Source organism: Gadus macrocephalus, chromosome 1, assembly GCF_031168955.1.
Source record: "Gadus macrocephalus chromosome 1, ASM3116895v1".
Classification (NCBI taxonomy): Eukaryota; Metazoa; Chordata; class Actinopteri; order Gadiformes; family Gadidae; genus Gadus; species Gadus macrocephalus.
Genome location: NC_082382.1, coordinates 23,371,136 through 23,384,217, shown reverse-complemented (window position 1 = coordinate 23,384,217; position 13,082 = coordinate 23,371,136). Strand labels below are relative to the sequence as shown.

The window sequence follows — 13,082 nt, the reverse complement described above, 5'->3', positions numbered from 1 at the left end:
TACCCCCCCCCCCCCCCCCCCCCCCAAATAGAAAAATAAAAATAAACTAACAACCCTACTCACACTTAAAGTTGTCAGTTCATCGTTTTTCATTGATTTTGCGTTGGTCAATAATAGCAATGACCTCTGAGTCTATTTTGGTAGAGAGAGAGAGAGAGAGAGAGAGAGAGAGAGAGAGAGAGAGAGAGAGAGAGAATGAATGGTTGTGTTGAACATTCATTCACCGTGACCGCGTTGCGGGCACTCCCGCGACTCCCGGCCGCCACGTTTCCCGTCGTGACCCGTGAACGAATGCATGAATGGCCCGGGAACCACGCAGAGGCCTAATAAGGCCTATATATTTTGTATTTGAAATGCAACAGTCTTTTCGTGGAGACTACGCTCAGAGCAGCTGGAACTGAACAAGAGGAAGGAGGAAAATGGGCTATGAAACTAAATATATTCTTTTGTTTATCAGTGTTACTATAGAGATCATGACAATAGCTGACGGGAGTCCGGGCGTGTGCAGGACCGACCCGCGCTGTATTATCACTGTTCCACTGCGCGTAGACAGTAAAAAGTAGCTGAGACGGTTGAGGGGTTAGAAACCAATAAATGAAAATAGGCTATTTATTTCAGGTAGCCTATTTCCCCCCCCAAAAAATAAATAAATAAAAAGTTTAAAATCTCCCCCCAAAAATGGAATCACGTTCCCAGCGCCCCCCTAGGTTGTGCGAACGCCCCCGTTGAGAAACCATGTGTTAACCTATTGATTAGATCGCCCCTGCCCCTGCCCCCTCTCCTTTTGAACATGGACTATGGACTGTCTGACTGCCTCTGACAACTACGCACTTTATTAATGCACTTCAACGATGCACTTTGATCATACTACATTCTATTTATGGACTATGGACATTCTGTGTCATATGTAGTTTTTATTGAAGCACTGTTATAAAGAAGAACGAATGATTGCACACTACTGGTTAGATGTTAAACTGCATTTCGTTTTACTGGTTGTCCTTACTTGTGCAATGACAATAGAGTTGAATCTAATCTTGGATCCAATCTAAAGATTCAAAGTTATGATATTTATGATATATCAGAGTTAAGTACAGTACCTTAGTGTTCTTCCTGCTGTGAAAAAGTGCGCAACACCAAACCCTTCAACTCAGTAACAAGGAAATCATGTTGTGAAAATTCCAGTTTCTCCAGTTCATTCCCTGTTCAGACTCCTCCCAGACTTACGTCTTATAGGCTGCTGTTCAATGACATCACTCAGTGACGAAGAATAATTGCTTAATTAAAATATGAACGATGGTCAGAGAGCTGTGATGTGTAGAAGCTCATAGAAAAGCAAAGAGGCACTTAGCTCAACCGGCTTGTAGAGACATGTCACTGATGCAGCTCATTATTTACAGCCAGGGCCGACCATTGAGGACACCGAGGTCATGTCCACGGTATTTCTTTGCTTAAGTTTCGTTTCTGTGATAACATTAATACGTGTTCATCCGCTGGTCCACCACTAGGTGGCATATATACTGCTTTTGACAATGCGACTTGAGTCTCCAGATGTGGATATAATTTGTGCCTATGATGAAGGAAGGAAAATGGCTGAAGTGATGAGAGATTCACTGCCATGTGTAAGCAAGCATTGAAGATGGCCAGCACCATTGGTGTTACCCCAACGAAGAAGAGGATTACCGCGAAGCAGCAACATAGAGGCATTTTTATTCTAATATTAAATGCATCCTTTGCATTTACCTCACATTGCCAGTGACCACATGCTCGCGTGAGAGGTCTTTTTCGGCTCTACGCCGCCTCAAAACCTGGTTAAGATCCAGTATGGGGCATGAGAAGCTTTCTGGCCTTGCTCTAATGAATGTGCATAGAAAAATTCCCCTGGATCCCATGAGAGTCCTCCAGAGATGGGCTGTAGCTGGCCATAGAAGAATTGTCACTTGTTTTGATAACACACACACACACACACACACACACACACACACACACACACACACACACACACACACACACACACACACACACACACACACACACACACACACACACACACACACACACACACACACACACACACACACACACACACACACACACACACACACACACACACACACACACACACACACACACACACACACACACACACAGCCTGTCCTCCTAGAAAATACGACCGCATAGGTCGTTTGTACCGCCCCAAATTACGACCCACTGGAGCGTATCAAAATGTAGCGCCTCTAGCGGTCATGCAAATAACGACATTCTGAAGTCTCGGGGCCGCTCGTGGACGCTCGTGGTTGCTCGGGACGCGCGTAGCCATATTAATCGTTATTATCTGAATGGGAAATGCAATATTTTAGGACAGATACACCATTAAACGTGTTTCTAATGACATTTCTAGCGAGAAATGTACTTTTTACTTGCATAATCTTCAGTCAGTGATTGTGTCTGATCTTTAGTTTTATAGTTATTAGGAAGATTTAATCGTCTCGCTCGCATGTTTCAACGACGTCAGGTTGCTATGGGACGCTGCTTTCGCTAAACTAGCAGCTCACGTGTTTCCTGCGTTTGTGTTATTAAACCGTTACTTTATGTAACTTTTAATGATATTGTAATAACCACAGGCGAGGTATTGAGCGAAGTAAGCTTGATAGCAGGTTTATTGGATTCCACAATCGGACAGGCAGGCACAGCTCCACCGGAAAACTACAACAACCAAAACTCCCGCCCGGAAGGAAACCCCCGGAACCCCCTCTCAGAAGGCCCGTACCTTCCTCCCAAACCCTGTGACGCTAAAATATCATCTTGTTAGAAACCCGTTTATCTGAGAGCCAACCCAGTAGCCAAAAGCATACGTTGACAGTGTACGTTTTCGTGAACACTGGATTACGTCGCATTTCAACATAAAATAGCGTGCTAAGCACACACACACACACACACACACACGCACGCACGCACGCACGCACGCACGCACACAATGCATTTCGCTGCTAAAACAACAACTTGGGCTGCTTCTCGGACATTTTGGGTGGATTTTGAACGGTATGTGGGCAGGACGTTTTTTGCAGGCAGGACCTGGCAACCCTGCGCTGTTGCCCGAGGTGCAGAAATGCTCCGGAGCAGATCTGGATCCACCATGGCCAAAATAATTGTCATGAATAGCATGAATAGATTCATGCATTATCATTCAACTTGAACATGTGTTTTTACAGTATATAGTGGTGGAGGGATGACGTATGTTGGCAAACCCGGAAGTGAGCGTCGACCTGGGTTTCCCTTGACAAAAAGCCAACGGGTTTTTTCATTGGATTTTGGATTATTGCAGAAAAATTAGCATCTTTGAAGCACCTCCACAAAAACTGAAAATAAATAAATAAATAAAAAATAACTGTCCTCCAAAGAACGAAATGTAAACCAATGCATTCTGAATGGGAGTGTTTCTCCGATTTTTCCATGCTACACAGAACGAAATGTAAACCCATACAAATAAAGACTTCATGGTCATAATAATTTAAATATCATTAAGCTACTACTGAGTGTGTAGGGAGGTATTCTATTTTTTTCAACGGGGCTGAATCCAGTCACTTGACCGTCATGGTTGCTATGGTGGTTGCTATCGACCGCCCCCTCTGATACTCGTGGCTCTAAAAACCACGCGGCAAAGGAGCTGCCGTCAATTGGGTTGTTTTTGTCGTAAACTAGGGTCCGATGGTTGAAAAATAGACAGATATTCCAAGGTATCCTTAAAAGGCAGCTTGGATGTGTTTATTTTCTGCAGTTTAGACTTCTTCTATAACTAATTTTTGTAAGCAAAACACCAAGCTCATTGATATAATGAGGGAGGGTTATTTGAAACAATTTATTCAATAAATATTTGTGAGAGGTCATTCCTTCTCCTGATTTTACTTCCTATTTATGTCTAGGGTAAACCCCTACTGTCCACAAGCATCCCCCCCTCCCCATATGGATTTGGAGAATTGTTGCCACGTCCCAGTGGTGGAGGTATCATATATATATGAAAGAGGGCATTCAATTATAGCCTACTACAATGATCAATTAGGAGGCCGAAGCCCTAAAGGAAGTGATGCAATAGGTGACTGAGTCGACAACATTTAAGTAAGCTGTATAGGGTCTCTTATATATCAAAGGGGGTCTCAAAGGACGCATACGCTTCAACCTGTGGCTCCAGCACTACAGGAAATGACTCAGCAAGTGCTCCATCTCGTTGCAACTCACCCAGCGGCTCGCTTGCAAGATTTTGGCCTGAAGTTCTTCCCAGACCTACACCCTAGCCATCCAACATGCATATCTGAGAATCAGGCCTCTCTTTAATAATGACAAAAAGTTATGAGAGAAACACACATTAACTTTTTGTTATCATAAGCGGCGTGGTGCCGGCTCCTTTTGACCCCCGACTTCAAAAACGTGGCCACAGGCCAGCTGTGTCTACACACCTTTAGCCACAAATGTACACCTCCATCCCACAAAAAATGGGGACTAGAAACTAACCTCTGTCTTATGTACATTTACTGTACTGTTGGAGGTCACGCCCCTTTGCCGACCTTTTCGAGATAGCTAGGGATGCTAAAATGTTTACACACATTTCCCGGGGCCCCGTGAACGACATATCCGAGATTTGGAGTTCTAGCCCTTAGAGAAAAAAAGTTTTCCCAAATGGAGTGTCATTTGGACAAAGCCCCTCAGAAGTGTAGCCTGCAAGACCTAATGGTTCAGAATATTGTGGAAAAACAGTTTTTGAGATAGGAAGGTCCTACCGCCCTCAAATTTTAATACCTTATTCTAGGGCCTAACTGGGACCTCCGCTTCGAAACTTGGCCCGGTCGGACCCCGAGGGCAGGAAGGGGGGGCCTGCCCTCGGGGTCTGACCGGGCCAAGTTTCGGGCAGGAAGGGCCCCCCCTTCCGGCCCTCGGGGTCCGACCGGGCCAAGTTTCGAAGCGGAGGTCCCAGTTAGGCCCTAGAATAAGGTATTAAAATTTCACAGCTGGCCTATGGCCACGTTTTTGAAGTCGGGGGTCAAAAGGTCAAAAGGAGCCGGCACCACGCCGGAAACTGTAGATCATGTAATGAACATTTGTAGAAAGTATGAAGTAGAGAGACGACAAATGCAGGATAAGTTGGCAGAAATTAAAGAAAGATATGAGTTAGAGAATATATTAAGGAAAATGTCAGGAGAAAGATGCTATAGGCACGTATTTGGATATTTAAAAGAAACAAATTTGATAAAGAAAATATGAAATCCGGGTAACTCAGGGTCACAATAGTAAATAAAGATGCATAAAGAAACCAGTAGGTGGCGGTAATGCACATGTTTGTTTGCCAACCACCAATAAAACCAAATAGAAGAAGAAGAAGAAGAACGTCTCACTCATGGCCCCTTCAGTGTGTTCTTTCTGATTAGCTCTTAATTGAGATCACCTGTCAGGCACCCCTTTATTAAAGGTGGACACAATGGGTTTGGTTTACTTTTCGCATCGGCCTGTGTCAATCGAGGTTCAGTTTAGTGAGGGTTGAAAGTTTTCGATCTAGATTGCAGATTGCAGATCACTATTTTCACTTTATACAAACTGAAAGTATGCGTTGTTGCGTGTTTGTTTTTGTGGGCATTTGACTGAACAGCCCAGACAAATATTGCAGTGAGTAAAAGTTATTTTCCTTTATTAATTGTTGACGTTTTTGGGCTGTCTCCTCAGACACAAGCCATCAGTATCCCTGCTCTTTGCACCTTGACATGCATGTTGGCGCTGTTTGTTAACCTAGCTTTGCTGATTTGTATCTTTTGATGTGTGTGTGTTTTTCTTAACAGGTGTAAGATGACTGACAAGATCTATGGGGGGGCCCCCTTTGGGCCCCCCCATACCAACTTAGTCTTCAAAGGAATCTAGTGCAATGCGACTCCAGTGTCTTCAAAACATCCTCGGAATACATGTGTATGAATGGTCCACCGAAGGGTTGATCTGGAAGCCACCACGGTCCACGCAGTAATCTGCTGCGTGGGCCGTAGTGGCTTCCAGAGCCATCTTTCGGTCTTGGTCTGTTAGAGTTGCCCTTCAATGTAGCAAGCTACGGGTTTCTGAAGAAGCCTGCTTTACGTAGCATTGGAGTACAAATATTGTGCAAAATGCTCATGTAATTGCACTAGCACTAGTAACCTGTAGATTAGCTTAGTTTAACGTCATTCCGTGCTGTCTCTGTCAAATGTGTGGCTTACTTTAAGTCCACAAGGCCCTCTGGTAAACCATGTTGGAACACCCCTGGACAAGGTGATTAGTCACTGGGTGTGTGCTAAAGTTTTGTTCCATTTTTCACTAGTTGGTTAAGGTTTGGTAGAATTGTTTGCATGCTAGCGACGTGATGGCGTATGTACAAGAGCCTACCGTGGCCATGCGACGGTCACGGCCAGATGGCCTAGTGTGAGTGCAACCTTGATTGCATTTGTATACTGTTTACCATTGGATGTTTATGCAATTTGGCTTAATTCATCCGCAGTAAAGCTGCATTTGACTATTCCAGGGTCGTTTTGTACAGGCTTTCAATTGACCATGTTGACTAGTTTGTGGGAAGTTTTTTTTTTTACCCTTGCTTACAATCCAACGGTTGTGACCACTTTTGCAACTGGGTTGTGAACCTTGCAATTCTAGTTGCATATTTGTACACGCAAGCTTGTCCATTTCTATCGCCATCACTAACACTAGCTTCAGCATTTCCTTGTAGGCCATTAGCTGACTTGTGTATTGGAGTGATTTGGGTATTTTAAGATGCTTGAAAACCTAAAATAAAGCAAAATGCGTGTCTGGTGTGCAAGAGCCAATTTGTTGGCTTGCAGTAGTCGAGGAGTTGCCGTAGGTCGTAAGCCATCTGGAGGTTGTGGCAATGGAGGCTTGTGGTAGATCTGCCATCCAAGAAAGGTTAATTCTTCTGAAGCATGATTAATAGTTTAGTAAATTGAATCTATTCATATAGAACTATAAAACCCAAGACTGCAGCCAGTAACTTGGATCACAATATGTGGAAAGTATTAGTGTTCATTTGGAACAGAATAAATAACATGACTAACTGGGTTTCTTCCATTTTCTAACTAGGGGGACTTGACTGGTGAGTCTACTGGATTAATCAGTAGCGGTACTTTGCCCAACAGATTTGATGGCATGACTACAGGCTGACAAAGACAATTATTCCCTGCCTATCAAAAGAGACTTCTAAAACATATCTGCTAGAACAGTTCCTATACTTTTTGTATAATTTGGTCATGCTGCAAATTTACTTTTTGTAGTTGCTCCATATTTAGTTCTTTCACAGCCTCACCTGCTAGAAAAGTCTATTGAAATCGGCTAAATATAATGAACTAAATTAATAGCGATGAAATGTTGTCACTCATACTAATGGCAAATACCCTCTTTCAGTTGGTGGTTCAACACTGATGTCTCTCTAGGCTTGAGGGAGAGCTCACAAGTAAATTACACGAATGTCCTGGAGCAATTGGGAATACACTTTTATTTAGTCTACCTGACCAGGGAAATCTTTGAACTATAGGTCACCTAACCCAAACTTTTCACTCTTGTTAGGTTGTCCTTTTCTCTTGTTTTAACCCGAAAGGGCTGAAATATCAACATTTCAGGTATTCTGTTTGGATAATGTGCAAAACTTGTGGCTTCACTAATAAAAAAATTAACAAAAGTATTTTTCTTAATGTGGGTAAACTATTTAAAGATTTGTATGCAAAATATTTCTGCTCAATTTGTAGTCAATGAAACTCTGAAATTTTTTAATTTGATAAAACACAAATATGGGTTAAAGGTATTTGCTTTGGGCATCATTTGATATTTTTAGAATCTAGCTCCATTGCCGTTAGAAATGGTGTCTCCCAGTACTGCAAAGTGCTTCCACAAGTTAAAAAAGAATGGGCAGAAAAGGAACTGCCAACTAAATCTATTTAACATGGGTAGATAGTTTCCATGGAAGCTCTTGGCTGCTGGTTCCCAACACAGCTCCACTGTTGGCCTGTGACCTTGCGTTTAACTTTTTTCGACTTTTGGTGACTTTCACAAAAGAGAAATGAACTGGTTAATTCAATAAACAAGACATTTCATGGTACCATTTTGAACTGTGGATATTGCATTAAATCCATATGCTTGAAACTTTTCAATAATGCATATCAACGAAACAATGGCATGAAATAAATAGTTCAAGCAATTTGTGGGACTTGGCTGCTTTTACATTATTACTCATTTTGGGGGTTATTTCAGTCTCTCCAACCTGCAGGTCGTGCGAAGAATCACGTGAATGGGAATATTCTATAAATGTCTTTACCATCTTTCGTCTCAACACTTCTGCTGCAGCCGCTGTTGAAGCGTATGAGTCCTTTGAGACCCCCTTTGATAAAAGGGGTTCTCAAATGTTGACCCTCAGTCACCTATTGCATCACTTCCTTTAGGGCTACGGCCTCCTAATTGATCATTATAGTATAATTGAATGCCCTTTCATATATTTGATACCTCCACCACTGGGACGTGGCAACAATTCTCCAAATCCATATGGGGGGATGCTTGTGGACAGTAGGGGTGTATACTCGACATAAATAAGAAGCAAACTCATCTCACAAATGAGTAATGACATCTCACAAATATTTATTTAATAAATTGTTTCAATTTATAATAATCCAAAATCCAATGGCAAAACCCGTTGGCTTTTTGTCGAGGGAATCCAGGGCGACGCTCACTTCCGGGTTGGCCAACATACGTCATCCCTCTACCACTCTACTGTAAAAACACAAGTTCAAGTTGAATGAGAATAATGATAATAATAATTCTGCCATAGTATTTATTTAAGGGGGGGGGGGGGGAGATAAAAGTATTTTGGCCATTTGTAGTGTTGATCAGCAGAGAAATAATTTGTCCGCAAAGACGGTGACGTCGCTTAGCAACAACACGCAATATAAAAACACAAGCTTGAGTAAAGACGCAAAGTGGGGGTGTTCTCGGCCACGGTGGAGACGGAATTGGGGGAAAGGAACTTTGGCTTTGCCTCCCTGAAGTCAAGACTGAACCGCGACATGGAGGAGAAAGGGATTGTTGCCGTTTGCGGACTCTGGGAGTCCTCAAACTGTTTATTTCTCCCTTATTTCTTTTCACACCTTTGTTCCCTTTTGTAAGTAAAAGGTCAAACTTATTCAATAGACACGTCATTTTCGGATTCAAGCTCATTGCTTTTATAAGCTTACCAAGAATAGGCTTACCGTACTACAAACAAAAAGGTTAAAATTGTTGCATGACTTTGAGAATCTTCATGGAACAGCTTCTGGTCTCATTCTGTGATACGGTGGCCTGCATGGTCCCTCTCGCACACACACCCAGGCAAAGAAGTAGAGGTTCCTTCTTCTTCAGCTCAGCACCACCGCCTCAAACACTGACCTCTGTGTGCTTCAACATGGAAGCTCAGGGTTAGACGGGGGAGGTGGTGTATCAGCCGCCCTGCAGGGCTCATCTCTGGAGAGCAGAAGCTGGGGTCTGATTCCTGTTGGGTCTTTTCTAGAATTCTCTCCATATTCTGTCCCTCATCGGGCGTATGAGTCTGATGTCAAAATGCACTTGCTGGTATCCTGATTATTAATGCTGTGCAGACGAAGCCTCTGTCCTTTTTATATAGTGAACCCCCAACCTTAAAGTGTAAATTGAACGTCAGTTTATCCATTTAGTTGTTCATTATCAGTATCCTTTATTAGCAGTACAACAGAAAAATAGTCCCTTACACGTACACAATAAACACAAGGAGTAAAACAACAGAAGAACATTACTACTAATAATAAACAGGTGTGCACATATCTTTAATAACTGAACATGTTCTACTGCTGTGTTGATCTCAACAGATGATATTGACCATTCACAATAAGATTTCCCATAGATATTTTTAATATAATATTTAATCTACTTAAAATCATGTTAGGCTTACAATACAATACAACTTTAATTATCCCACTAGGGGCAATTTGTTTGAGCAGCTTGCATACAGACACAGTAACATACAAACAACAAATACACATACACAACTACGGAGCATTTAGTAGTCGAATTATAAACTATCAAAATATAAACTGATATCACAGCCCTGTTAACTGTTAATCCCGGAAAAAATATAAAATATTGTAGCATAAACATGTTTGGATTTACCATCAATCAGTATTTTAGATACATTTTACATTAGAAAAGAAGTCTTTCCAAACCTACTTAGCCTACTAAGCTAGAGAAGTTCTCTTTCTTTGATTGTTTATCAAGATCAACTTTCACAAGCTCAATAAAAACATTGGTCAACTTTCCAAGCTCAATAAAAGCATTTGGAGTATAGTTGAGTGCATGTATTTAAATCATCAAAACCCTGTGTTGTGTGTGTGTGTGTGTGTGTGTGTGTGTGTGTGTGTGTGTGTGTGTGTGTGTGTGTGTGTGTGTGTGTGTGTGTGTGTGTGCTTGGGGAATATATGAATGTGCACCTGTGCATTCATATATGTGTGTGTTTGTATGTGTATTCATATATGTTTGTGTAGTGTATGTATTCATATATGTGTGTGTATAGTTAGGTGTGTTATAGAAATGTGTTAGTCTGTTTGCCTGTGTATGTGTGGGTTGATATATGCATGTGTGTGTTTGGCTACAACCGACACAGAGACACTGAGGCACCATAACTCAATAACCCAAACGCAGTGTAGAGAACCTCCTGGGTAAAGATGTTATGGATGCTGATATCTGGCAGTATGTCAAAGGAACCTCCTACATCTGGGTAATATCTGTAGCATGTTAGAGTGCCAGCGGATCGGTCCAGATACAGTCCTACTCTGTTAGAGCCAGCGTCTGTCCTATGACTGAAGTAGGCAAAGTAACCATCTTCATCTAAAGATTTAACACCCTCTCCTCTCCTTGTGCTTCGTCTGGATGTCACTCCAATACGAACATCTCCTTCCCACTCTGCCTCCCAGTAACAGTGGCCAGTCAGAGCCTCTCTACACAACACCTGGTATTGGAAGTCCGACCTCTCTGGGTGATCAGGATACGACTGGTCCTCTCCAACCACTGTCACCTTTCTGTTGTCCTCAGACAGAGAGAGTTGTCTGTGGGCTGTGTTTGGGTCCAGTGTGAGTTCACAGGCATCTGACGGAGAACAGGACAGGATGAGCTGCTGAACCATTCTTCATCATCATCATCATCATCATCATCATCATCATCATCATCATCACTAGTACTGTTGTCTTGCATACTTCTTATTCCTGTCATTTTCCACGTGCTATCTACTCTATAAACATTAACATAGAAAGACAAAATAATATCATATGGAACTATAGTTGAGTAGTGTGCCCTGACTTTTAGATAATTAAAGTTAATAGCAAAGCCAATGTGTGTGCGAGTGGCTGTCCCAGACAGAACATTGAAACATGTTTACGTACAAACTGCATGTACTTTGGCAATATGAACTATCGAACACATATTATACCGTAGATCGAAATATTCAGCATGAAGAGCATATGCTCCTAGTCAGGGGCGTTGCGAGGTAGTGTGGGGGGGGGGGGGGGGGGGGGGTTCGGAGCGATTGTTGACGGGGGGGGGTGCTCCTAGTACACATTTGAAACTGTCTTCACCTCCTGCTGTGTGGATGGACTTTCCATATTTCTCAATAGTTAACTTGTGTTGTGATGAATCAAACTCCACTTACACCTCTGTGGAGCTGGTTTCAGCCTCAACACTCCACCGTGCTCCACACTGGGGGGGAAACAAAGTGAGAGCAGCATGTTGAAACATTCACCATCATCATCTGCTGTCTTATCACTTTCTACACAACATGTGAAGCTGTGTTTTCAAACCAGAACATCCATTAGCTGGATGAATCCTAGTACAAGACATTGTCCCTGAGAGGTGAGCTGTCCTCTCCATACCTGAGAGTTTCAAGTCTCCAACGTGGATCCTCCAGTCCAGCAGAGAGCAGCGTAGCTCCTGAGTCTCCTGGGTGATTGTAGCTCAGGTCCAGCGCTCTCAGATGGGAGGGGTTGGAGCTCAGAGCTGAGGTCAGAGAGGCACAGCCTTCCTGAGTGACCAGGCAGCCAGATAAGCTACACCCACACACACACACACACACACACACACACACACACACACACACACACACACACACACACACACACACACACACACACACACACACACACACACACACACACACACGCACACGAAATGATCAGTTTTCTGGATGTGAATCTGTCAGAAGTCCTCTGATATGGAACTTGTTGTTTAACTGTTTGCACATTGAGCAAACCTGACCTGAGAGTTTCCAGTGTACAGTGGGGACTCCCCAGTCCAGCAGAGAGCAGCTTCACTCCTGAATCCTGCAGATTATTGGTACTCAGGTCCAGTTCTCTCAGACTATAGGAGTTGGAGCTGAGAACTGAGGCCAGAGCTTCACAGCATCTCTCTGACAGATGACAGCCTTTCAGCCTTCACACAAAATAAAAACAACGTGTCAGGATATGTGATTAGAATTACATACCTCTTTTAATTTAAACATAATAAAGGAATTGTGTAATTCTTTGATTAGAAATATTTTAAAATAATGTTTTAATAATGTAACTAATCAATACACTAGATCCTTATTTTTATTCAATATTGGGTGTAAAATGTTTAATATTTGCAAATTCTGCTTGATGCTTGGTCGGGACAGCCTATGAGCACTCACTCCCTGATGTCTAAATAGAAGCGCAACAAGGCGGAGAAAGTGATTGTTGTCGTTTGCGGACTCCCGGAGCCCTATATCTATATAATGTAAAATAATATCTATATAATGTAATATATAATATCATGGCCAAAAGCTGTGTGCTCCTACTTCTCTGCTACTTCCAAAACAAGTAAAGACTTGCTCTGGTGATTATCTCGGCAATGGTGGAGAATCAATTGGCGGATGTCTACTTTGGTGTTCACAAGAGGTAAGCCTCCCACACTGAGGCAAGTTTTTTGAAGTTTGCGTGATTATACTTGCGCCAACACGCGGCCCGAACATTCTCGCCACTTTTGGTGTGGGCGTAGTTATCGGT

General features: G+C 42.6%; 1 protein-coding gene and 1 long non-coding RNA gene across 9 annotated transcripts in view; both read right to left on the bottom strand.

Moving 5' to 3' along the window:
* LOC132462987 (NACHT, LRR and PYD domains-containing protein 12-like) overlaps positions 1-13,082 on the bottom strand; it is a 123,534-nt gene that overhangs the window by 26,933 nt on the left and 83,519 nt on the right. For 6 of the 8 annotated variants that reach the window (XM_060058821.1, XM_060058826.1, XM_060058836.1 and 3 more), the window contains one exon: positions 12,316-12,489. The exons of the other annotated variants lie outside the window; for them this stretch is intronic. In XM_060058821.1, the coding sequence (XP_059914804.1) occupies positions 12,316-12,489 (174 nt within the window). The remainder of the gene's footprint in view (positions 1-12,315; positions 12,490-13,082) is intronic. 8 annotated transcript variants of the gene reach the window in all.
* Positions 9,706-10,388, bottom strand: LOC132463312 (uncharacterized). Its single transcript, XR_009527007.1, has 2 exons — positions 10,108-10,388; positions 9,706-9,976 (listed from the first exon to the last, which is right to left on the bottom strand). It is a non-coding gene; the product is annotated as an uncharacterized LOC132463312 (long non-coding RNA).